General features: G+C 43.2%; 1 protein-coding gene across 2 annotated transcripts; it reads left to right on the top strand.

Annotated features, from left to right (window-relative positions):
- Nucleotides 1–9,384: 9,384 nt before the first annotated feature.
- Nucleotides 9,385–25,368, top strand: LOC114668917 (sushi domain-containing protein 3). Of its 2 annotated transcripts, none has more exons than XM_028824943.2 (5): nucleotides 9,385–9,478; nucleotides 11,348–11,536; nucleotides 23,814–23,961; nucleotides 24,059–24,220; nucleotides 24,494–25,368. In XM_028824943.2, the coding sequence occupies exons 1-5, from the start codon at nucleotides 9,466–9,468 to the stop codon at nucleotides 24,687–24,689; spliced, it is 708 nt and encodes a 235-aa protein (XP_028680776.1). In that variant the 5' UTR covers nucleotides 9,385–9,465; the 3' UTR covers nucleotides 24,690–25,368. The 2 variants fall into 2 exon arrangements, with proteins under 2 accessions (XP_028680776.1, XP_028680775.1); XM_028824942.2 differs by lacking the exon at nucleotides 9,385–9,478 and adding an exon at nucleotides 9,566–9,785.
- The last annotated feature ends 1,069 nt before the right edge of the window (nucleotides 25,369–26,437 follow it).

The following is a 26,437-nucleotide window of genomic DNA, read 5'->3' as shown; positions in this document are numbered from 1 at the left end:
GTCCATAGCTATAGATAATATGGCCAAAGGGAAGCATATAAATACAGAAAAGAAGAGGGCCGAGGACAGAGCCCTTGTGTGACTGGCACTGAGCTAGATAGATAGATAGATAGATAGATAGATAGATAGATAGATAGATAGATAGATAGATAGATAGATAGATAGATAGATAGATAGATAGATAGATAGATAGATAGATAGATAGATAGATAGATACTTTATTAATTCCAAGGGGAAATTCACATACTCCAGTAGCAGCATACTGATACAAAAAAGAATGTTAAAGAGTAATAAAAATGCAGGTAAAAACAGACAATAACTTTGTATAATTTTAATGTTTATCCCCCCGGGTGGAATTGAAGAGTCGCATGGTTTGGGGGAGAAACAATCTCCTCAGTCTGTCAGTGGAGCAGGACAGTGACAGCAGTCTGTCGCTGAAGCTGCTCCTCTGTCTGGAGATGACACTGTTTAGTGGATTCTCCATAAATGATAGGAGCCTGCTCAGTGCCCGTCGCTCTGCCACAGATGTCAAACTGTCCAGCTCCATGCCTACAAGCCTATCAGATCATGCCTAAGATCTGTTGTTGCCAAGACTAACAAACTCTTGCCCATCAGTCAGATAGGACTTGAACCACTGGAGGGCAGTGCCAGAGATACCCAGCATGTTCTCCATTCTGGACAGCAGGATGTCATGTCTGACTGTGTCAAATGCTGCACTGAGGTCTAACAGAATTAATATGCTAGTTTGTCCAGAGTCTGCTGCCATAAGCAAATCATTGGTTACCCGTAGCAGAGCAGTTTCACAGCTGTGCCGCGCCCTGAAACCAGACTGAAAGGGTTCCATCAAATTATTAGAGGTTAGGTAATTGGTGAGCTGGGAAGCTACAACACGCTCAAGAACTTTTGACAGGAAAGGTAAGTGGGAAATAGGCCGGAAATTGTTAAGATCGTCAGCATCAAGACCAGACTTTTTTAACATTGGGGTTACAGAAGCAATTTTAAAAGTGATCGGCACAGAGCCAGTGTCAAGGGATGAGTTTATTATTGTTGTAACAGTCGGGATTATGGCATGAAAGCAGGATTTAAGTAGTGTGGTGGGGATGGGGTCCAGTACACAAGTAGTCAGCCTCATCTTATAAAGCAGGTTATTAACAAACGCAGATGTGACTGGTGAGAACTTAGAGAAGGAGCTGGATGGAGTGGGAAAGCAGAGAAGGATATAAACAGATGATGTATTTATGTTAGTTGGATTATTCAGATCTTTAATTTTGTTATGGAAAAAGTGGAGGAATTCCTCACAGACTTCAGTAGAAGAGGTAGTTGGACCAGATGCGGGTTCGAGTAGTTTATTAACTACAGAGAACAAAACCTTTGGGTTATCGTGGCCACTTTCTATTATTCTGCCATAATGGGTGTTCTTGGCAGAAGTTAGTGCTTCTCTGTAAGCTCTTTGGTGGTCAGAGAAAGCCTGGATGTGCACGGTGAGGCCAGTCTTATGTGACATTCTCTCAAGGCGTCGGCCAGCTGCTTTCATAGATCGCAATTCTGAGTTATACCAAGGAGCTGAGCGTTTAAAGGAAACCTCCTTATGTTTTAAAGGAGCTGTTTTATCTAATGCTGAATGAAGGGCTGTGTTATAGTGGTGAACAAAACTATCTAGTGTTGATGGAGTAGGTGCAGACAGTAAAAGATCAGAAATGGATCCAGAAAGGATACAGGGACAGATATTTTTAAGGTTTCTGTAAGAAATTTGGCGTTTACAGATAAGAGGAGGGAAAGGCAGTGAGACAGTGAAAAGTACTGCTTTATGGTCAGAGAGTCCCGAATCAGTGCTGTAAATGTTGGCAACAGATAGTCCAGAAGTGCAGATCAGATCCAGTATATGACCGCCAGAGTGGGTGGGAAAATCAACATGTTGTGTCAAGTCAGAACAGTCCAGTAAGGATAGGAATTCATTTCTCAGTTTAGATGTGGTGATGTCAATATGGATATTGAAATCACCAAGAAGGACAATTCCCTGAGAGTGAGAGCTTAGGTGGGTCAAAAGTTCAATCAGATCAGATAAGAAGGATGCATTGTATTTTGGAGGACGATAAAGAACAATGAGTGAGACAGGACCTGATTCCGTTATTAGTTTAAGAGCCAGGCACTCAAAAGACAATGGACAGTCAATCGGGATTTGTTTAATGTTTAAGTCTGCTCTGACAATTACTGCAAGTCCACCGCCTTGTCTTGAGCTGAGAGGCTCTGTGTGGAAAGTGAATCCAGGAGGTGTCACCTCCGTGAGAGACGTAAATTCATTTGGTATTTGCCAAAGTCTCCGTTAGACACAGAATATCAAGTTTGGTGTCAGTGATGAATTCTGATAGCACTGATGCTTTGCCATTAAGAGATCTCGAATTAAACAATGCAATATTAGTTAATGAGGCTTCTTTTTGTACACAGCCGTGATCGGAGCTTGTTTTCACATAATGTAAATTTGGCACACTGACACTTCTATTTCCAGGGCCATGAGAAGGACGGCGTATTCCTGAGCAAATGTCGCCGGTGGTCTTTTCATTCGCAGCCCGGTGGTGCCGTCGACCTGACCCACGATGTATATACAGTATTTCGGGCGCTGCAAAATACCGGCGTCCTTTAGGATGTTCCAGTCAGACCATTTGCTCTGAACAAACTGTTTAATATGAAGGAGTTTGTCGCGAGAGTATTTTAGCATGATACTGAGCAATACTTATCTGATAGCAGTGGAGAAGCAGCACAGCACAGCGGAGCCGGTAGGACAGGCAGGTGCGGTACTGTAGATGAGCAGCGATAGCAAAGCAGAAGAAAGCATAGCAGGAGGAGGTAGCAGGATTTGGAGGTTCCAATACACAGCCACAAACAGTAACGCTGGGTATTACAGGCGTAATCACCCCGGAGCCACAAGCCAAGTGGGTATGAACATCAGATCAGTTCTTAGTCGTAGAGTACTGTAAAATGAATCGGGAGCAGACCAGCATAGCGAATCACGGAGACAGATCATCCCGAGGTCCTAGATCGCCAGGTACAAAGAAATGTCCGTAGGTCACGTCCCGTAATCCACAGACTCAGCTGTTCCCAGTCAAAGTAGAGTCCATAAAATCTGTAAAAATTAAGCCAAATCCATGCAATTCGAGTCAGCTGTATCCACGAACTATATGCAAAATAAAAGAAATAAAACAAGAATAAGAATGTGTAGAATTAAGGCGAATTTTGCAAAAAGTGTTAACAGGGAGGAGCGGCAACAACATGCGTGCGCCAGCCTCCCCTCACCTGCATTAACCTTAGCTTTGTGACATGGCGCGTTATCCTGCTGGAAGGAGCCATCAGAAGAGGAGTACACTGTGGTCAGAAAGGGATGGACATGGTGAGCAGTAATACTTGGGTAGGCTCTGGCATTTAAATGATACTTAATTAGTACTAAGGGGCCCAAAGTGTGCCATGAAAATACCCCCCACACCATTACACCACCACCAGCAGTTTGAACCATTTATACAAGGTAGGATGAACACATGCATTCATGGTGTTAACACCAAGTTCTAACCGTGCCATCTGAATGTCACAGCAGAAATCGAGACTCATGGGACCAGGCAATGTTTTCCAGTCCTCTGTTGTCCAATTTGGTGAGCCTGTGCAAATTGTAGCCTGAGTTGTCTGTTCTTAGCTAACAGGAGTTGGACCCAATGTGGTCTCCTGCTGCTGTAACCCATCTGCTCTTCTGCAAACCACGGTTGTAACGACTGTTTTTTGAGTTACTGCTGCCTTTCGATCAGCTTGAACCAGTCTGACCATTCTCCTCTAACATCAACAAGGGTATTTTTGCCCGGAGAACTGCTGCTCACTGGATATTTTCCCTTTTCCAGACCATTCTCTGTAAACCCCAGAGATGGTTGTGTGGCAAATTCCCTGTCATGCTTCTTCCCCATTCTGATGTTCGGTTTGAGCTTCAGCAGGTCGTCTACGTGCCTAAATACTGACATTTGATTGGCTGATTAGATATTTGCATTAATTGGCAGTTGAACAGGTGCGCCTACTAAAGTGGCCGTGAGAGGGTGTGCTCTTGAGAATACTGTGTTCTAATTGGACCAGTAGCATGGTTGTAAATCTTCGGCTATCAAGTAACACTTTCACGGCAGACACTTCAAATACAGACTTCTACAGATTAAAGAATCAAAGTAGCTGCTTCATTGGTAAAGAACATGCAAAAAGTTGTGACAGCGCACATCCATGATACGCTGCAAGAAAAAGCTGCCCAGAATTTCTGCACAAAGCGTCTCCTCTCATTCAAGAAGCCCCGAATGAATCTCGAGGAGTCTGCCACAAACCGTCTGCCGAAAATGTATGCGCGCTCCACCGATTAACCAATCAAAAAACAGCATTCGCTAGATAGATAGATAGATAGATAGATAGATAGATAGATAGATAGATAGATAGATAGATAGATAGATACTTTATTAATCCCAGGGGGAAATTCACATATTCCAGCAGCAAAAATATTAAATTAAAGAGTAATAAAAAATGCAGATAAAAAAACAGACAATAACTTGAATAATGTTCAACGTTTACCCCCTCTGGTGGAATTGAAGAGTCGCATAGTTTGGGGGAGGAATGATCTTCTCAGTCTGTCAGTGGAGCAGGACAGTGACAGCAGTCTGTCACTGAAACTGCTCCTCTGTCTGGAGATGACACTGTTTAATGGATGTAGTGGATTCTCCATAATTGATAGGAGCCTGCTGAGTGCCCGTTGCTCTGCTACGGATGTCAGACCGTCCAGCTCTATGCCTACAATAGAGCCTGCCTTCCTCACCAGTTTGTCCAGGCGTGAGGCATCCTTCTTCTTAATGCTGCCTCCCCAGCACACCACTGCGTAGAAGAGGGCACTCGCCACAACCATCTGATAGAACATCTGCAGCATCTTACTGCAGATGTTGAAGGATGCCAGTCTTCTAAGGAAGTACAGGCGGCTCTGTCCTTTCTTGCACAGAGAATCAGTATTGGCAGTCCAGTCTAATTTATCGTCCAGCTGCACTCCCAGGTATTTATAGGTCTGCACCCTCTGCACACAGTCACCTCTGATGATCACGGGGTCCATGAGGGGCCTGGGTCTCCTAAAATCCACCACCAGTTCCTTGGTTTTTCTGGTGTTCAGTTGTAGGTGGTTTAAGTCGCACCATTTAACAAAGTCCTTGATGAGGTTTCTATACTCCTTCTCCTGCCCACTCCTGATGCAGCCCACGATAGCAGTGTCGTCAGCAAACTTTTGCACGTGGCAGGACTCCGAGTTATATTGGAAGTCCGATGTATATAGGCTGAATAGGACCGGAGAAAGTACAGTCCCCTGTGGCGCTCCTGTGTTGCTGACCACAATGTCAGATCTGCAATTCCCGAGACGCACATACTGAGGTCTGTTTGTAAGATAGTCCACGATCCATGCCACCAGGTATGACTCTACTCCCATCTCTGTCAGCTTGTCCCTAAGGAGCAGAGGTTGGATGGTGTTGAAGGCGCTAGAGAAGTCTAGAAACATAATTCTTACAGCACCACTGCCTCTGTCCAAGTGGGAGAGGGATCGATGTAGCATATAGATGATGGCATCTTCCGCTCCCACCTTCTCCTGGTATGCGAACTGCAGAGGGTCGAGGGCGTGGCGTACCTGTGGACTCAGGTGGTGAAGCAGCAGCCGCTCCATGGTCTTCATCACATGTGATGTTAGAGCGACAGGCCGGAAGTCATTCAGCTCACCAGGATGTGATACCTTTGGGACTGGGGTGATGCAAGATGTTTTCCAAAGCCTCGGGACTTTCCCCTGTTCCAGGCTCAGGTTGAAGATGCGCTGTAGAGGACCCCCCAGCTCTGATGCACAGACCTTCAGCAGTCGTGGCGATACTCCATCTGGACCTGCTGCTTTGCTGGCACGAAGTCTCCTCAGCTCTCTGCTCACTTGCGCTGCTGTAATTGTGGGTGGGGATGTCTCTCCTATGTTGGTATCAGCAGAAGGATGTGTAGAGAGTGCAGTAATCCGAGGTGAGAGTGAGTTAGGGTGGTCAAACCTGTTAAAGAAGATGTTCATTTCGTTTGCTCTCTTCACGTCTCTCTCGATGGTGGCACCCTGCTTCGAGCTGCAGCCAGTGATGATCTTCATCCCATCCCACACTTCCTTCATGCTGTTGTTCTGCAACTTCTGCTCCAGCTTTCTCCTGTACTGCTCCTTCGCCGCCCTGAGCTGGACTCGGAGTTCCTTCTGCACGCGCTTGAGCTCATGCTGATCACCGTCTTTAAAGGCCCTTTTCTTCTGGTTCAAAAGGCCCTTGATGTCACTTGTAATCCATGGCTTGTTGTTAGCATAGCAGCGTACTGTTCTTACTGGAACTAAAGTGTCCATACAGAAGTTGATGTAGTCAGTAGTGCAGTCAACAACCTCCTCAATGTTCTCACTATGTGATCCCTGCAGGATATCCCAGTCTGTAGTTCTAAAACATTGTCTCAGAGCATTCTCAGCCTCCGGGGTCCACTTCCTGAATGATCGTGTGGTTACAGGTAGGACTCTCACTTTTGGTTTGTAGTGAGGCTGAAGCAGAACCAGGTTATGATCTCCTTTCCCAAGCGCAGGCAGCGGGGGTGGCGCTGTATGCGACTTTAACGTTTGCATACAGTAAATCAATAGTCTTATTTCCCCGGGTGTTACAGTCCACATACTGGGAGAATGCAGGTAATGTTTTGTCCAGCGTCACATGGTTAAAGTCTCCAGCGATTAGCACAAGTGCCTCGGGGTGCTGCGTTTGTAACTTAGCAACAGCAGAATGGATGATGTCACTCGCTATCTCCACGTCCGCCCGAGGAGGTATGTACACGATGACAACAATGACGTGTCCAAACTCTCTGGGCAAGTAGTAGGGACGTAAACTTATGGCCAACAGTTCGATGTCCCTGCAACAAGTGGAGATTTTGACTTTAAGATTTTGATTTTGAGATTTTGAGCCCACCCCCTCAGCTTTGACAGCTGAAAATGGCAGCTCGCATTTCCAGGCGCATGTCATATTGTGTGCAGTGTCCTGCAATAAATAAATAAGCAACAAAAGACACATTTAATGTCATTTTGCTATACTTTAGTGTCACGTTTCAGAATTGTAATGCTGTTAAATTATGCTCTTACAGGATGCTGAATATGACTCGTAATGTTTATTTTTGGTTTTGAGAATTGTTTAGCTAAAAGCTCTTAACCTGCGCGCATATTCTGAATCAAAACGTTCTGTAACTGAAAGAACACGAAGATACAAATGAGCTTATCCAATCATTAATAATTCATAAGCGAGTTTTCTACTCGGTTGAATCCGGGACTAGATAAAATTCTGGGGTGTAGGCAAATTGACATAGACACGAATTCTGCGTAAAGATGAACGTGTTTCATGTGTAGATAAAAGTAGTTTAACTATCAATCAAACCATGGAAACTCCTTGGTTGTCCTTTTTTTGACAAAAACCCACTCTAAAGCCAAAGAATTTTAAAAAGCATGTTTAGAGTCATCCTAACTGACAGACACTGAAGACAAATGTTTTGCCGTCTGCCATCTCAACGCGGACACTCACACCGCTTAAGCAAAGGCCACAAACGCTAAACCTGCCACCTGATACGAGGCTTGCCGTGAGGCCCTGACTGGAATCGCTCAGGTTGTATGTTTTCACATCTAGCATTTACGCCAGGTATTTATGCAAAAAAAAAAAAAGTTTAGGTGTCAGTTCGTTAAAGTTGTCTTCATGTTTACTGGCATTTGGCAATCGATATTGAGTGTTAACATAACGCTGTGTCGGCTCAGGTGAAGTTCTTTCCGAAGTAGCGATTCGAGTTCGGCCTGCCGTGACCCTTGGCATTCCAAAGGCAGCTGTCTGAGAAAGAAAAAGTCGTCAGGCGCGCCCCTTGTGTGCGTGGGTATTCTCAAGTGCAGCCCTTTGGTGGGATTCAATCTGATGACGGGCGGATCGACACGTCTGCAAACCCCGGCAGGGACGCCTCGTGAGCGGAGCGGCTTGTAGACTCCGGTAAGGAACCGAAGCGGTGCCCGCCGGCCAGTCAGTCCCACCCGCCCCGGACAGCCGGCTTTGTGTTTGAGGTCATCAGTGCGGAGTCAAAGTTAATCGACAAGTACGTGCGAATCAGGGCTAACAATTTAGGCTTCTGCAGTTGTCCACCAGTATAAAAAGGAGCCTTAGGGTCTAAAGTGCCTTTTGCGGATGCTTTTTCACGGTAAATAATCGATGCGTTCATGAATGTATGTATGTATGTCTAAGCATTTCTTCCATAATACACTATATCCTGAAATGCTTGCACTGTAGTTTGTTAATAGACTCTATAGTGACACACAAGCATTATATACTGAAACAACTACACCATATAATGAAACTTTTGGTGTATACGGAAGCGCTCGTACTATGTGCTGAAATGCAAACATTCAATACACTTGAATTTATTCTGCAATCGTCACACACACCTGCTAAAACTCGGGCAGTCCAAAGTGAATGGGCGCGCAAACAGTGGCAGGCCATTTTTGGGGCTCTGAAACTTGAACTGAAATGGGAGGTCCAGCAACAAGTTCTGGGTAACCGCCGTTCTTTTCTTCAATATGGCAGAACATCACAAATCTTAATAAGATTTTTTTGTCCAAATGAAAGGTTACAGAAATGTTGTCCTTTACAATGACTGCAAGCAAGGAAGGAAGTATTCTGTTTATTTTTTATCACGGCTAGCCTAAGGTAATTTTAACAAAAATGTAATTTCTGTCATATATGTTAGTAGTGTTTTAAATTATTTATAATTAATTTACATATTTAGAATATATATTTTACATATTTGTGAATTTCCCTTTGGGATTAATAAAGTATCTCTATCTAGAATGAAACATCCTTAATTTGAACATTTTTTTTTGTTTATGGCTAGCCTACATGACAGTTTAATTACCTTTTAATTTGTATATTAACTATTATTTTGTATTCAATTAGATTATATTATTATTTTTTAAAAACCCTTTGTCATACAGTAGACGCCCAAAATTTTTAAGAAATGTTCACTAAAGTCGCTTCTGGGGGCCCTGAAGCTTAAGCCTCATTAGTTTCCTAGTAGATCGCATGATCGAATGTCAGTCATATAGTATACTAGGACATATAGTCTGTACAAAAAAAGTTTAGTTGAAATTTTATGCATAAACTTGACATTCGTCTAAATTTGTGTGTTGTGTAGCTGCAGAACACCTTGATTTACTCAAACCTAAAGGAGCTTTGTTTTATTTTTATGTATATTTAATATGATTTATGTCTTCTATTTTTAATCAATGCCTAGGTAATTAAATTGCTAGACAAAAGGACGGCTTGCACCGATTCTCTCTTGATAAGCACGCAGGTTGTCCGGAGCGCCCCACCACGTTAATACCGTGAACAGGAAGGACGAGTCGGAGAGATGCCGGCGCAAGGTGAGCAAAACCCAAGCGGCGTCTCAAAGCCCACCGTGCCATCCATACCCCCACCCCGCGCGCAGCCCTCTGTAAGCGATAGGAGGAGCGCGAGCGCAAGTGGCGAAACTCCGAGGGGGAAGTGGCGGCGTGATGTATCCGCTGCGGCGCGCCCGTGGCCGTTTCCTCTCGATTTACCGTCACTATTGATCGCGCCGCTTTTTATTTAGTGGCGTGTGCGACATGAGCAACGGCACCGCATCCCTCGCTGATGTCTCCAGCACAATCGTGGGTTCTGAACACCGGAATTCTGCCCTCAAACACACAGGTGAGCTGGATACGCTATTCGGAATGGAAAGGGTCCTTCCGCGGCGCCATTGCGAATTTGGGCAAGCCGGCGGAGCTGAAGGTGTAACTTTTGTCAGGTGTAGGTGGGCAGGGCTGTCGCACGGTTCGGGATGCAAACTTTTTTTTAAAACGTCCGATTTACCTGCAGTTCACAAGCGGCCAAACTTGTGGCGATTTAAACCTGCAGGCTGACGAGTAGGCTTGTCAGGGGGTGCCGAGCAGGATCGGGAGGGCGGCTCTGTTTAGTGGTGCTGGGTCGTAGTGTGCAAGTCGGGGTCTTCCATGTTCTAATTGTAATTGGGTGCCTCTGCAATGGTTAACCAGTAGCGGGCATGTTTGGATTGGACCCCGCAGGTTCCGATTTTGAATGTATCTATCCCTCGTTGTCACTGGGTCACCTGCACATTTGCAAACCGCATTTTCCGCTAATGTGATGCTCCACAGCAGGACACCAACTAATTTAGTCAAAATCGTGGCAGTGTGCCCAACTGGCATGTTGAAAAGGAGTCGTCGTTCTTAGTCAGCCTACAGCCACACACTTGCCCTCAAGCAGTTTTGTGGCCACTGGCTTCACTCTGCCTTTTCAATACGTATTGGTCTACCACCAGTATGTTGACCCTTAGGTTCACAGGGTCAGTCTGCCAGTTGCCGGTTCACCCACATAGTGTCGTAGCGGTAGTATCTGCCCAGATTGACTCTGTCCAGCCAAAGGTGTGAAACAAGCCACCACTAAAAAGAAATAAAGCAGCACATCGGTCAGCTCCTGCAGATCGGGTTCAAGCCCAGGCCTGGTGGTCACTTTCTCTGTGGTGCTTGCATGTTCTCCCAGTGTCTACTTAGAGTTTTCTTTTGGCTCTCTGGCTTGCATGGCAATTCTAAATGAACCCGTGTTGTTGAGCTTCATCTTCAGTGGACTATTTAAGGCTGGTTTCTGCTTTGTTTGCAATGCTGCCCAAACTGAATTGGATTACACAGGTTTTGTAGGTGAATGGATGCACAAATATAAAAAAGTAAAAGACGGGTACAAAAACTGTGAGGAATTGTGCCAGAGAGCCTTTGATCTTCGGCTTTACTGGCAGAGTGGAGTCCCTTGACAACGTCTGTCTGTGTTGATGTCTGATGGCATGGACGTCGTCTCACTGCTCACACTTTAACCCGAGCGACTAGAATGCCAAGTTTGTCAGTAATTTACCTCAAGTGATATAATGCCAGCAAACTAGGATGCCTGGTGCTCAGCACTGTGAAGGTTGACCCTGTATGTGCTTGGAGGTCATTTTGCCCAGCTGGTCTGGCTTGAGGAGCATACAGTATATATTCTGAAGGTTTTTGGGCGAGCCATCAAGCTTTAGAAGACCATAGCTGCATTGGAGACATGGCTTCTGCAGGTGAGGATGGTCTGTTCATGGTGGGATTATACTTCCATAACCTCCCTCTGTCTGAATTCCATCTCAGTGAAATATTAACAGAGTAAAACAACCACTCCATGATGTTCATTAACTTGTGTTACCTTCTTCATCTCCGATGACTGCTTATGTTTTGCAGGACAATGCAGCCCTGTATGGGCCCCTCATCTCGGGAGCTTTGAGGTCACTGAAGGGAATGGCACCAGCATTGGTACTGTGATCACATTTGAATGTCCAGTCAGGCACAGGCTTCTGGGAAAAGAAGTCATTTCCTGCATTCAGAAGGGCAACCAGACAGTTTGGACAGGGGACGTCCCCACCTGCAGACGTAAGTTCAATGGTGCACCGAGTTGTGCCATTCTCTGTGTAGTCATCACTGCCCCGAGCCGACTATTGGCATCTTGCATTTCCAGTTACTGAACGTTTTTGATGTATCAAGTTTTTCGTGCTTTTTTTTCTCTTTTTAAAAAGGTGTTTCTTGTTATTTGAATGTTTCAGAAATAGACTTGTGGAAGAAAATGCTAATAATAGGCAATCACAGCTTGGCACGGGTTGTGGAACACACCCATTAAAGTCTGCCAAGCGCAAATTAGTAAGGGGGTCCTGTTTTCTGTAGTTTATCTTCACTCCTGGTTGGCTTGTTTCACACAGCCTGGTACGCTGTGCAGCACCCCTAGCGGGAGACCCTTTTGTGTGGCCTGGTACGCTGCACCCTACCCTGCAGGAAACCTGCTCTATCAAATAAAGACACATTGCTGTGTACCTTTCGTTTTGAAGATTCCCTCTGTAAGATCGGGGACACATTATATGATCCAATGGAAGTGTTATTCATATTCCCTTGTTATATAGAGTACATGTCATTGTGATCTCTAGCACAAGAGATGCAAAATGCCTTGGCACATCCCTTCAAGCATACAAATGATGAATAAGCCATGGGAGTAAAGTGACCAGAGAGGAAGTAAACGAGAGGCACTCGGGGGACGTTGTAAGCATGCTGAGCAATCTCAAGTAGGGAAGAAGCCTCCTGAAAGGGAAGTGGGCACCCTGAGGTGGATGGCTGCACAAGGGTGTGGGTGGATGGGTGGGCAGGCCAGCTAGTGCAGCTGCTCCCCGAGCAGAGGGCCTGGAGGTAACCAAAGTCATTTTCAGTCCGGATGACATTAAACTGATCGCGCATTCATTAACTGCAGTGATAAAATACAATGGGGAAGACCTTCTGAGTTACAGTTTTCTAAAACTAAAAGCCTTCCATTCTCTGCTCTCTCACAGCCATGGACATGTTAGTGCGTTTTATGTTTATTGCTTGAACATTATCCTGAAGAATTTGTTGATATTGGGTTGAATTCATCCGACCCTCGACTTTAACAAGGGCCCCAGTCCCTGAACTAGCCACACAGCCCCACAGCATGATGGAACCTCCACCAAATTTGACAGTAGGTAGCAGGTATTTTTCTTGGAATGCGGTGTTCTTCTTCCGCCATGCAAAGAGCTTTTTGTTATGACCAAATAACTCAATTTTTGTGTCATCAGTCCAAAGCACTTTGTTCCAAAATTAATCTGGCTTGTCTAAATGAGCATTTGCATACAATAAGCGACTCTGTTTGTGGCGTGAGTGCAGAAAGGGCTTCTTTCTCATCACCCTGCCATACAGATGTTCTTTGTGCAAATTGTGCTGAATTGTAGAACGATGTACAGATACACCATCTGCAGCAAGATGTTCTTGCAGGTCTTTGGAGGTGATCTGTGGGTTGTCTGTAACCATTCTCACAATCCTGCTCATATGCCGCCCCTGTATTTTTCTTGGCCTGCCAGACCTGCTGGGTTTAACAGCAACTGTGCCTGTGGCCTTCCATTTCCTGATTACATTCCTTACAGTTGAAACTGACAGTTTAAACCTCTGAGATAGCTTTTTGTAGCCTTCCCCTAAACCAGGAGACTGAACAATCTTTGTTTTCAGATCTTTGGTGAGTTGCTTTGAAGATCCCATGCTGTCACTCTTCAGAGGAGAGTCAAAGGGAAGGAAGCCCAACTTGCAATTGACCTCCTTAAATACCTTTATATCTCAGGATTGGACACACCTGTCTATGAAGTTCAAGGCTTGACGAGCTAATCCAACCAATTTGGTGTTGCAAGTAATCAGCATTGAGCAGTTACATGACTCTTAAGTGACCTCATTCAATGGTGATGCCATGCTGGTCCAATGGACTCGATCTGCCACACTACATACGCGCCATGGGCTGCCGTAACTCTTTGTCAGATAAAAGAATTCAAGGACTCCCTATAAAAGCTCTTTCTTGTCAATGATTCTAAGCTTACATGATCGATTATTCTGTTTCTTTGTATTCAAACTCTGCCTCTTTCATAATTAAACCAGTGACATGCCATCTGCTGTATTTGAATTTGAGATAAAAATATTAGCATTAAAAACAATTGGATTCAAATGCTAGGTGAACAATGAGCTCCACCTGCTGTGTTTAAGTGGTTACTGTACAGTGGAAATAATTTGGGGCCCCCTAGGTAGTGTGGCCACTTCGCAGGTTCTGATCCCAGTTTAATTTTCATTTTGCGTGCCTTCTGTACGTGGTTTGCACATTCTCTCCATGTTCACAGCCATCTCATGAGGTTTGGGTTCTCCACATAGTCCACAAAGATGCTGTCCCTTTGAATGATGAAACTAAATTGGCCCAGAATGAGCAAGTGCTGTATGTGAATGTGACATATGATGGACCGACATACCCCAGGCTATTTTTGCTTCATTCCATTTTAATCCCAGGAAAGTATTGGGCCCTGTATTAGGAAATTAGATTACAAATCAAGCATGATGGTTGCTTTACTGCTGAAGTCAAGTATTTTAAGAGAAAGACAAGACCATGATCAAGATTTGGGGTACCAGCCTGGTAATGCCAGATAATTGAAAGATTGTAAACAAAGAAAAACATGCAACAATTGCGGAAACATCTTCACAGACACGAGTCCATAAAAGAGCTGGCACGAGACGGCAGATCTTCTGGTTTTGCGTCATTCTGACAGGAACAGATGGGATCCAGTGGATGGACACTGGAAGTGACGTTGCTGGTGGTAAAGCTGTCAATCGTCTGGTGTGCAGAGGGAGGAAGAAAAAAGGCATTAGCACACAGCGCCTACCCCAGGCGCAGTAGGGAATTACCATCACTAGAGCCTTCCAGCAGTACCCTATGTGCCTGCACGAGACGGTATCAACCAACTAAATATATTTGGCATGACCTGTCAGTAGATAGAAGCAAGGTGGATCGTTAAAGCATCGCCCCTTTTCACATTCCTTTATTTCAAGATGTAGCTGAAGCTCACCGAATAACCAAGAATAACCATGACTGCATTTAGAATGGATGTCAAAGTCTGGGGGGTGTGTGAGAGCACCGTGGAATACTGTATTTGGTATACTGTTAGCAGTGGTACAAAGGAGAAATGGTAGAGCTGCTGGCACAGATTGGCCTGCAAACACCTGATGATATCAACTCGGATCACTCTGCACTGTGGGTGTCTTTATTATGAATAAGGCGAGAAATCGAGCAAAACTTCTCACCACATTAATAATGAATGGCTAACACGGTACAACACCCTAGTACGTATGAGTAAGGCAAAGAAATAAAACTATATACATGGTTATGGTCTGAGTTGAGGGAAAGTGCATGTACACTTGGGGTTCCTTTACCCTTTCTAAATGGAGACGAGATGATTCGAGTTCATCTTCTCCTTGTGTAACTCATTCTGCGGCGATTCCAATGCAATCATTTGGTGACTGCAGGTTAAGTGTCAGTGGCCTACATGGACTCATTTCAACCGTGTCTGTTTTGTTGCTACGTGTGTGTGTGCGTGCGTGTGTCAAACTAATCCCACCAACTAGGTGTGGACCAAAATTACTACCTTGTTGTGTGTGTTTTATTATTTTATTATTACCACGCTTATTTTAACTTCACCTGTTTGTTGTCTGGTACACATCTTGTAATTGATATTTAAGCCACTTCCTATTGTCCAAATGAGTTGAAATTTTGCACACTTACTCACTTCCGATGAATCAATAATCAGTTTCACTAATTGATCAATTAATCCACGTTAATTAAGAAATGAAATTTTCATATGAGGAATAGTTAAACGTTAGTAACGGATAAGAATATTAAAGGAAGTGTGAAAATAGTCAGTCAGTCATTGGCCAACTCGCTATATCCTAACACAGGGTCACGGGGGTCTGCTGGAGCCAATCCCAGACAGCACAGGGCGAAAAGCAGGAAACAAATTCCAGGAAGGGCGAAATATTGATTACAAAAGACTAAAAAGTTGAAAATAAAATATATAAAATACCGCTTATATTAAGTTAAAAAGTGTTCTAAAAAGTAAAAAATAAGTCTCTCATACATCACTCGTAAAATAAAAGCGTGGGTGCTTTTCATCAATCAACATTTGAAAAACACTAAAATCTTAGCAAAAGAGCCCATCTTTTATTTTACGAGTGATATATGAGAGACTTATTTTTTTACTTTTAGTACACTTTTTAATTTAATATAAGCATGGTATTTAAAAAGTATTTATATATATATATATATATATATATATATATATATATATATATATATATATATATATATATATATATATATATATATTGCTATCAGGACATGTTGGCACCCACAATGCATGAGATCTGTAAGAGAAGAGAGTGCAGTTACAAATTATAAAGCTTTGTGTCAGTAGCCCGTTGTGTCCACCATCAGTTAGGTGTCTGTGAGCATTTGTAGTTTCAATAAATGTGAAAGTCAAATGCAGCTATTTTTCATTATTTGATCCATCATTTCTGAAAGAGAAGCAGAGAGAGAGGATAAATAGTTGTACAGGTCAGTACAAGGCGACTAAGACAAAATGTAGTGTTGCAGAAAACTTTGTGTAAAATGTACACAGAGGTCACCAATGCAGGAAGCACAAAGGGCATAGGGGATATTGAGAAAGGCTGGGACCTGATATCAAAAGATAACCCACAAAGCTGGGCACAACAAGATAAGACTTGTCCTATGGTTAACCACAAACTCAAAAGCCCACCTCAAATTGGTCGAATGCGGAGACTTTGTTTTCTTTTATATTGAGTACACCAACATTTTGGGAATTGGGAGAAGGACCTTTGAACCAGCAGCTGTTTTAGCTTTACCTAACAAAACATTCTCAAGCCCACGTGACCCAACTCAGAGTTATGGAGTGAATCATTTCATATAAGCACTTTCTTTGGCGGGGCAGCATGATGGCACAGTGGTAGCGCTGCTACCTCGTAGTAAGGAGACCCGGGTTCACTTCCCTGGTCCCCCCTGCGTGGAGTTTGCATGTTCTCCCCGTGTCTGCGTGGGTTTCCTCCCACAGTCCAAAGACATGCAGGTTAGGTGCATTGGCGATGCTAAATTGTCCCTAGTGTGTGCTTGATGTGTGTGTGCCCTGTGGTGGGCTGGCACCCTGCCCGGGGATTGTTTCCTGCCTTGCGCCCTATGCTGGCTGGGATTGGCTCCAGCCGACCCCCGTGACCCTGTGTTAGAATATAGCGGGTTGGACAATGACTGACTGACTGACCGACTTTCTTTGGCTAAAAAATGTAGAAAATTTTATAACAAGAGTTTAAAAAAATATCTTAATACATAATTTGCCAGTCTCCTCACTCACTCACGTCCGAAGCCGAATGCGCAGTCGCCTTCTGCGCAGCTGCCCGAAAAACCTTACGAGACCGACATCGCAGCAGACGGTGGATTTACAGCTGCGAGAATTCAAACAGAAAGGCGACTTCGAACGACATCCAACCCCAACATCGCGGGAGGCGGCGGATTTACAGCCGCAAAAATTCAAAGAGAAAGGTGACTTCGAACGACATCCAACCCCAACATCGCGGGAGGCGGCGGATTTACAGCCGCAAAAATTCAAAGAGAAAGGCGACTTCGAATGACATCCAACCCCAACATCGCGGGAGGCGGCGGATTTACAGCCGCAAAAATTCAAAGAGAAAGGTGACTTCAAACGACATCCAACCCCAACATCGCGGGAGGCGGCGGATTTACAGCCGCAAAAATTCAAAGAGAAAGGTGACTTCGAACGACATCCAACCCCAACATCGCGGGAGGCGGCGGATTTACAGCCGCAAAAATTCAAAGAGAAAGGCGACTTCGAACGACATCCAACCCCAACATCGCGGGAGGCGGCGGATTTACAGCCGCAAAAATTCAAAGAGAAAGGTGACTTCGAACGACATCCAACCCCAACATCGCGGGAGGCGGCAGATTTACAGCCGCAAAAATTCAAAGAGAAAGGTGACTTCGATTAAAGCTCTAGAGGCCTGAAAGGCGATTTTGACTACAGCTCAAGGCCTAATTACGCATTCATTCAATACACCTATATCAGGTTTGTGGTGCTTATACTTATTACTATTCCACTCGTGCCTGTTTCATCTTACGTTGTCGAAATGGGCTCTTTGTCTAGTTTTATATAAACTGAGAGTTAAATGTATATTAAATGGTGTGGTGCTAATTCAGCTCTACTTGAAAACAGCCAGCATTCCAACATTACCATAAAATGAGCACAAGGGATCAGTCATTTTATCAAGGAATTTGTGTTGAGAACTTGAAAGTCTCTTGGTTTTCAGTTCCAGCATAAATACTTTTACATGACCAGGCATGGGACATTACACAGTATGGACTAAGGCCTTGTGAAGAACAAGTACAAAGATGAAAGTTTAACGGATTTGAGGAGGGCTAGCACAGGACATCTAAAGAGATCCTATGAATGAGAGGAATGAAACAGAACTTGCTTCATCACAGCAGTGAAGTTTAGATGTGGAATCAGATGGTGACGATGTTGTGTGCGTGACATAAAAGCTGTTGTCAATCAACATCAAGTGCTAGCTGTATAAATGGAGGGTGGGTAGTGACAGAATGAGCACACAAAGTGTATTTATTTGCTACTCGCACACACAAAACTGTAACCTGATTAAGGCAGAATTCACATTTGGCAAAACTCCCTGACATCATTAAACTGTACAGAAAACGAGTTAAACATCATCACTGGCCGTCATGAATCCAAACACAAGCATGGAGCCTGTGGTCATTTATTTTCTTGTGTTTTATAAATATGTTTAGCCCTTCGGGTGCACTAAAGTAAATTACTTCCATCTCCTTTTCACATCTGAGCCTTTGAAGATTCAACGTTTTTGTCACTCGATCACACTGTTTCAACGTATCTGTAGTGAGTAGGTGGTTGAAAGCTAAAGTGACACTTTATTAATGTTTCTGTTACCGGACTGCATGCAGCGCAGTATTCTCTGGCTAAGCGATTGACTTCTGCAAAGGACGAGTGTAACGGCAGGTGTGCTCCTTGCCTTATATCCACTGCTGCTAAGATAATAATAATAATAATAATAATGATAACAAAGGTATTTTTACTTCAATAAAAACAAGTATTGGATTAGGTTACTCGTTACTTTAAAATGTATTTGGACTACATACCTTTAACATGTTGAACTGCTCTCAAGATTATGCTGCTGAGCCTAGCACTGTACATTCAGTTTATCAACAGAAATGTAGGGATTTCTGAAATATTGACGTTAGTGGGGAGAAAGAATAATTTGATTGCCTGAGCATTTGCCTCAGAAAATTTATCCTGTGGACGCATCCACTGTTCTCGACCCGTGGCTGCAAATATGTGTGCAAAGCAAACACATCCGCAGGCGGACAGAGAGTGCAAGTCCTATGCTCAGAGTGTAACATCCTTAACTGTAATGCGCTTAAGGGTTTACGCGGCTTCATAAACGGGGTAATCAAGTTCATCTGCTTTCTCAGGGACCAATAAACCAGGTCCGCTAACCAGGATAAGGGTTCACATGACATTTTAGAAACTGGGTTTTTGTGAAGTAAAGCTCATGTAAATGCACCCGCTTTCTTACGGTGTGGTTCCATTATGTTTGCATTCAAACATCTATTACTGTACGTATTAGTCACTTCTTTCTAAAATAAATCTTAAGAGGTCTGTCCGAAGTAAAGACATGGCACTTTCATCCTGGGTTTTTCTTCAGTCCTGATGTTGCACCTTTGTTCCATTCAAACTAACTTCAAGATGACTTTTAAAATTATACCTGACCTACTTTTATGCTCTATTGTGGGATGAGATGATAAATCACTAGTCCAGTAAATCAGGCAACTAGAACCTGGCACATGATGCTGCCCTCTAGACATTCACATCCTACAATCTCTGATTTTAATTTAAAAGGCCATGTGCCTGTCAGCTTATTAAAGGAATACTCCACCCAAAAAAGTGATATATCTCTCTATATATAAAAGAAAATCCTGGAATGGAAAGCAAATGCAAGGCTACAATACGTGATAATCTCAAAAGACATTTTAAAGATCCGCGAGACCAAGGAGACTTGCCACGGTGCGTCTTGCGGGGACCATAAACATGAGACTTGGTGCCAAGAGATTGACCCAGGGCCATAGCAAAAAGGACAGCAGCTGTACAGGCTTTAAAAAGATCGAAGGGCAGCGCGACAGCAGCTACCCCAACCGAACGCGAGCAGCGTTATACATCCTACAAGAAAGAATTCAACCACGCCTGGGGCCAGTAATAAAAGACAGGTATTGCTTTTACAACGTCATGCGAGACCAGGCAGTGAGCCATCATTTAAAACAAATCAACAGACCTCTAATCTAGCAGTTGTTGGATTGCTTTTGGCAGGCAAGCATCATGTGCTCCGAGCTCTGAAAACAACGACATGCGACAGGCAGAAGAGGCAGCTAGCAAGCAGCAAAAAGACAGTAAATGATCCAAAGGCATATCCTTAGCGTACCTTCAGTCGCAACACCCTTCACAACATGAGCAGCATTATACGTCTGGGAAGAAAGAGATGGAACCTCGCACGGGGCAGGAAATAAAGAAACCAGTATTGTTTTTACAAAAGTTTTTAAAGTAAAAATGAAATTAATGCATATGTAACAATTCACAAGAAAATAACAATCTCTTTAAATTGTAGATTGCCTGCCTAAGGTAAAGTCATCCCTGATGAATGGGGATGTGGGAATGAGGGGTCCTTTCATCGGATTAGCGCTATTTCAGATGTGGTATGGCAAAATGGGGGAGGCAGCTTGATGAATGAGGTCTCCAGGACTTAAAACAAATCCAAATCATATTATGTGATATCATCTAATGTGAAATTCTACTCCGTACTTCTAGAATTTTTATTTTTATACTGTATTGAGGATTTATTCTGTTCTATGTATTGTATTGTATTGTATTGACCCCCTTCTTTTTGACACCCACTGCACGCCCAACCTACCTGGAAAGGGGTCTCTCTTTGAACTGCCTTTCCCTAGGTTTCTTCCATTTTTTTCCCTACAAGGGTTTTTTTCTGGTCTTCTTAGAGGGTCGAGGCTGGGGGGCTGTCAAGAGGCAGGGCCTGTTAAAGCCCATTACGGCACCACTTGTGTGATTTTGGGCTATACAGAAAATAAATTGTATATCCGGTAAACCAAACACAGGGGTTGGCGAGCGAAGCGAGCAGGGGGCAAAGCCCCCTAGTTTTTTATTAAATCTGTTACATACTTGTTAAGTAGTGATGACCAGAAATACTTTTTAATATCATGTTTTCATGAAGAACAGTGATCACAAGGTGGCTTCAGTAGGGGCCGCTGGGGGCCAATAAGAACAATTTTAAACAACAGTAAACCATTAATGAAACAATCACAAGTCTTTCGTGTCATGTAATCCACGTCAGTTATACAGACACCTATCTATCTATTATAATAATAAAAGTCCTGCAACGAGACAAGACTTTTTGGAAGATTTTTTCAAGTCCTGCGAGTCGAGACTTTGGCCATGAGATGTTTTCAGGTCACGCCCTCCTCTCAACCATAGAAAACCACCACACGGTACTCTCACCTCTCATTCGTGTGAATGCTTTGACAGACACAGTTCTTGCTCCAACGAGAAGAGACATTTCATCACAAATGGTTATCAACAGTAAAAATGAGCACACGGGCAATCCTAGCACCGAGAAACGACGATGTCAAGCGAATTAACTCCAAAAATGACGATTGGTTACACGGCAGATTGGTTAAATGCGTATCAATACACTATGCTGAAACAGTTGGTGGTGATCATGCGGAAGATGAAAACATCAACTTACAATATCATGAAGAATATCTACAACTGGTAACACCGTCCAGTCTTCCTCTGCACAAATTACTGTAGAGAAAAGGATGTGCCCAAGAAAGTTAACGTAGTACAACTTCAGGGGATAACATTAGACAACAAAGGAGATCTTGATATGCCGTTCATATTAAAACGCTAACAGTTTCCCATTAGAATAGCTTTTGCAAAGACAATCTACAAATCTCGGAGCCAAACATATGAAAAAGTCGTTTTATTTAATAGAGAGAAAGAAACAAAATGCAATCACAGGCAGTTATACGTGGCGTTGTCACGATGAAATTCCAAACACAGAATCGCAATTCAATGCAATATTGACAAAAATTTAATTTAAAAAATTGTTTTTAAGTTTTACAGTAAAAGTGTTCATTTCAAAGCCATACAGAAGAAAATCGTATTACTCAACAAATAACTATAACGCAACATTCAAATTATTATGTTTTAATATTATTTAATATGGTTAAATACTTGCTGTAATGCAAAATAGTTAGTAAATTGTACATCCGCATCTCCATACGTGAGCGGCAGAACCGCAAACAGGCTAATACGTAGCGCAGGCACAGGGGATGGTGAGCGAAGCGAGCAGGGGGCAAAGCCCCCTAGTATTCTATCAATATCCAAACAACTTGCATGTTTTTTCCTAAAATATCGCTAAATGCATGCTTCTTTAAACTCCGAGTAGGAAGCAGGGGATCTGGATCTCCCCTTCATTCACTGGCGAGTCTCAATCTCATTTGAACAAACGTCTTGTTCATGTGCTACTCTGATTTTCCAGAGGTAGTTATGTAACAATATTTTAGCAGAAAAATGCATGCACTTTAGATATTATGAGCATATAAGTGACAAGTGGATTATGCGACATGAGTAACACAAAGTTGATTTAATATTGTTTACTGTTGTTCATTATTGGCCCGCAGACCTTCATTAAAGCTTAAACTTTGTGATCTCCGTTCTCAATGAAAATAGAAGGTTAACAATTTTCTCAGCTATTTCTACAAACAACACAGGTTAAGCAACAGATAAAAAAGTCATTTTTGGATGGAGCATTTTTAAATTATAGTAAGTGTAACCTCTAGTGTATCCCACCTTAATGTCCCCTGCAGCTGAAATGTGGATTGATGCTGACAGACAGCTGATGTTAAATTCATGTTTCTTTACATTTTTACATCTTATAAGGTTAGTCAAAAATACCGCAGTCTGCCTCATTTAGCCAACACTTGCTGGCAGCTCCAGTCTGTCCACATAAGCTTTGTGTCCCTCTATTTCTTATTGTATATATGCTGCTGATGTGGTCCCCATTCCCTTTGTTGGATTTCCGGAGAGAGGATTGACACCTAGAAAGTAAATCTGGAGGTGTCTGTATCTCCACTGTAGTATACTCAGCCCCAGTGATGTGGAGTCTTTATTTTTTTCCTTTCCAGTGCAGTTTTGGTCTGCAGGCTACAAAAAGGACATAGCAGCACTAGAAAAGGTCCAGAGAAGAGCGACTAGGCTGATTCAGGGGCTACAGGGGATGAGTTGTGAGGAAAGATTAAAAGAGCTGAGCCTGTACAGTTTAAGCAAACGATTAAGAGGTGACAAGACTGAAGTGTTTAAAATTATGAAGGGAATTAGTACAGTGGATCGAGACGGTTCTTTTAAAATGAGTTCATCAAGAACATGGGGACACAGTTGGAAACTTGAGTAAATTTCGCACAAACATTAGGAAGTTTTTCTTTACACAAAGAACAATAGAATAAGGAATACGCTACCAAGTAGTGTGGTAGACAGTAAAACTTTTGGGACGTTCAAAACTCAACGATGTTTTTTTTGGAAGAAATAAGTGGATAGGACTGGCGAGCTTTGTTGGGCTAAATGGCCTGTTCTCGTCTAGATTGTTCTAATGTTTACACCTAACCAATCGAGAAGAGGAGTTGGTCATACGTATTGAGTCAAGAGTGGCTGGCACCATTACCAAAAAAAATCTACTAAAGACAGATTATAGCTTAAGAATTTATAAGGGTAAAAAAAATGACAAAGTAATTGAAACAAAGGCCATAAAAAAGCTTAATGAGTGAGCCAAGTAAAGTACATGAAGCTGGGTCCTTGTTTATCGGCCACTGTATACGGAGGAGAGTCCAAACGTGCCTGGTTTTCCCACATGACAACGTTTGTGTCTCTGTGGACATTTGTTTGTTTAAATACATTTTCATATTTAGCCATGCCCGTCTGTATATCCGTGTTGTGTGTCCATACTTGTGTGTTTTATGTTTTGAGTGTGCACATTCTACTGAAGTCCACAGTTGACATCAGTTGGTATGTTGCCTATTTTCAGATGTTTTAATGGCCATCCATGTTCAGGATCTTTAATCCTGTATGTGGGTTTGACCTTTTGCTGTGTTTCGGGCCATGTTGTTTCATTGCAGAACTTTCCAGATTTGAAGATTTGGGGTTTAAGGTGGCAGTGATTGCTTCCATCGTGAGCTCTGCCATTATTCTCCTCCTGTCTGTGGCTTTCCTCACCTGTTGGCTGCTGAATTTTATTAAAAAGAGAGAGAGACAAAGGAGTGAAAGGTAAGTGTGAAGAGCTAACCTGGGTGTCTCCTGGGGATTCTTTGCAGAAATAAGGTAACACACAAGCAAAAAGCTACACATCTGCTTTTCCTTCCAGGGATGTGCAGCAGTGTCACCAAAATGAGAGCAGTCACCTAGAAGAGTGCACAGAAGAATTCCATACGAGTAAAGAAGGCAGCAACAACAACAATAACAAAGCCAAAAAGCATGAGGCCAGGCTGCTGAATGACACAGGGATTGACAACCGAGGCTTCTGCAGGTCTGCCATAACAATAATGTCTGCAGTAGTCAGATAATGTCAGACTGTGACACATGGGTTTAAGTAGCAGGTTCGGGAGGTGAACAGACACGGTGCTTTTACAGCCAGGATCTGCACTGGGTTCTGTGTGTTCAGTCTCAAGGGCACTGGCTCTGTATTGCACATTGATTTAACTTCAACATCTGAATTTCTGGTGACATTTGTTTAACCACTCAGACCAGTAGAAGAAATGGGTTTTAGTAATTAAATCTTGTTTACCTCTGTTTCCTACAGAATCCATGAATCCTGCAAGGCCATCGCTCTTAGCAGAGGATGCAGCAACCAAGCGCGCTCTGCTGGTTTAAATGTGGTCCAGAGCAGCAAGCACGTCCCGTGCACCATTCCCACAGTTAGCGGAACTCATGTGGTGGACATCTATGGACATCGCTGTCAGTCGCCTGTCAGCCTATCTGTGGGTCTCCATGCTTGATGCTGACCTTCATCACCTTTCACTGCACCTCTTTTTTATCTGCAAGTGCCTTAAAACTTGGGAGCTTTCCACAGAGCTCAGCCCTACACTTTGGACCAGAACACCCTCTTTTGATCATTTTGTTCAGGCTGATTGTGTTAGCAGTGTGGGAGCTGAGAAATGCCTCGTTACGTCTCTCACGTGGATCAGAAGTGGGTTAGCTTGAGCCATTTTAGCAAAAGGAATACTATCAGTTTGTGTCTTGGCCATTAAGATTGTAGATGAGACTTTGGGTGCACTCTTAAAAGGTTTGTGTTTAAGTGCAAGTTCTCAGGAAATTGTCTGGAGTCCTTTTGCCTAATTTACTAATCTGACTGTGAAACTGTGACTGAATGTATCAGTGACTGAGCCGGTGTCTACATTTCGTGCATGTAAATGTGTGTGCATCAAAAACAAAGATGTTCAGTGTAGTGTCATTTGTAGCAGACACTACCCTGAAGTGTAAAAGTACAGAATTCTACTAAAATTGTCTATGTATGTTTTTTCATCGATGAATCAAGGGGTTTAGGCTCACGCAGCAAGTCAGTAGTAGGCACTGTGTTGATAACGTTGTGATTCACAACTTAAAAAATGAGCTACAGCACCACAGAAAAGAATCTGGGTTGTGATTTTCACTTTTGTTCACAATGCATCGTCTCAAAATCACGAGACCAACTTTAGATGGGCCACTTCAGTATTGCTGCTATGTGCCACTTTTTCTCCCTGTTGCCATTGTTTTTCTTCCTGCTTGTGTACACACCATTGATTCCAGGTTACTGCTGCTAGCATTTTATGCAATGCCGCTGTTGTCATGTCACTTCTCACTTAGCTTGCCATGCAGCTGCCTTATGAAATGTAACATTCGCTGGCTGGCCCAGAAAAACTAAAGGTGGCTGGGACATAGCATTTTTAGCTGATGTCACATTAAGAGGCTTTTTGTCGTGAGCCATGTCAAATTGGCCAATGACAGTCACTGATCCCATCGCTGCACCATTTCACACTTAATGTTTGAGTGCCAGTCTACTAGTGCAGTCATGCTTGCCTCTTTTTCTGATGTAGTGGTGCCTTATGAAGGGTTAACAGCTGCAGCGAGTCCAGAAGCAATTTCTGTCCTTAATTCCTTTTATAATCTGTCATAGTATGTAAAATATGACACATCATCCATCCATCCATTTTCCAACCCGCTGAATCCGAACACAGGGTCACGGGGGTCTGCTGGAGCCAATCCCAGCCAACACAGGGCACAAGGCAGGAAACAATCCCGGGCAGGGTGCCAACCCACCGCAGAAAATATGACACATCAGACAGATCAAAACACACACGTTCCTTACCTCGTTGCTACATTCTATGCATTGTACTTCTGGATGAGCATTCACTGGTTCATTTGGTTGTCAGCTCTCCTGCACACACAGCCCACCACTCCAACTGACAAGAATATTAAACATGTTTGAGTTTATCCTAGCCAGTCACAGACTAATTGGTCTCAGTTATTAAGTATGCCACGGTAGGCGACCGGCTTCATGGGAGCACACCGCCAACTGCCTCTGACTAGCTAAGATTATTTTAATGAAAGCTGTGACTGAAAAACACTGGAAAAGTTGTCTAATGTGACGTGGGCTTTACAGATAAGGACAAGTTTGGCATTTTTCAAGTCAAAGTTATTTCTTCACAAATATAGTGTAGATGCATTTACCTTGTGAAATTGTGTTGTAAAGTTAAGTATTTTCTAT

Source organism: Erpetoichthys calabaricus, chromosome 18 (assembly GCF_900747795.2).
Source record: "Erpetoichthys calabaricus chromosome 18, fErpCal1.3, whole genome shotgun sequence".
Classification (NCBI taxonomy): Eukaryota; Metazoa; Chordata; class Cladistia; order Polypteriformes; family Polypteridae; genus Erpetoichthys; species Erpetoichthys calabaricus.
Note: the sequence above shows the minus strand (reverse complement) of the source record. Positions and strands in the feature narration are given on the sequence as shown.

What these genes read in the sequence shown, in the direction of transcription:
- LOC114668917 (XM_028824942.2), top strand. Translation starts at nt 9,701, where the DNA reads ATGAGCAACGGCACCGCATCCCTCGCTGATGTCTCCAGCACAATCGTG. An exon ending in TTCTGCCCTCAAACACACAG is followed by an intron (nt 9,786 to 11,347) that starts GTGAGCTGGATA and finishes TATGTTTTGCAG; the next exon opens with GACAATGCAGCCCTGTATGG. An exon ending in GACAACCGAGGCTTCTGCAG is followed by an intron (nt 24,221 to 24,493) that starts GTCTGCCATAAC and finishes TGTTTCCTACAG; the next exon opens with AATCCATGAATCCTGCAAGG.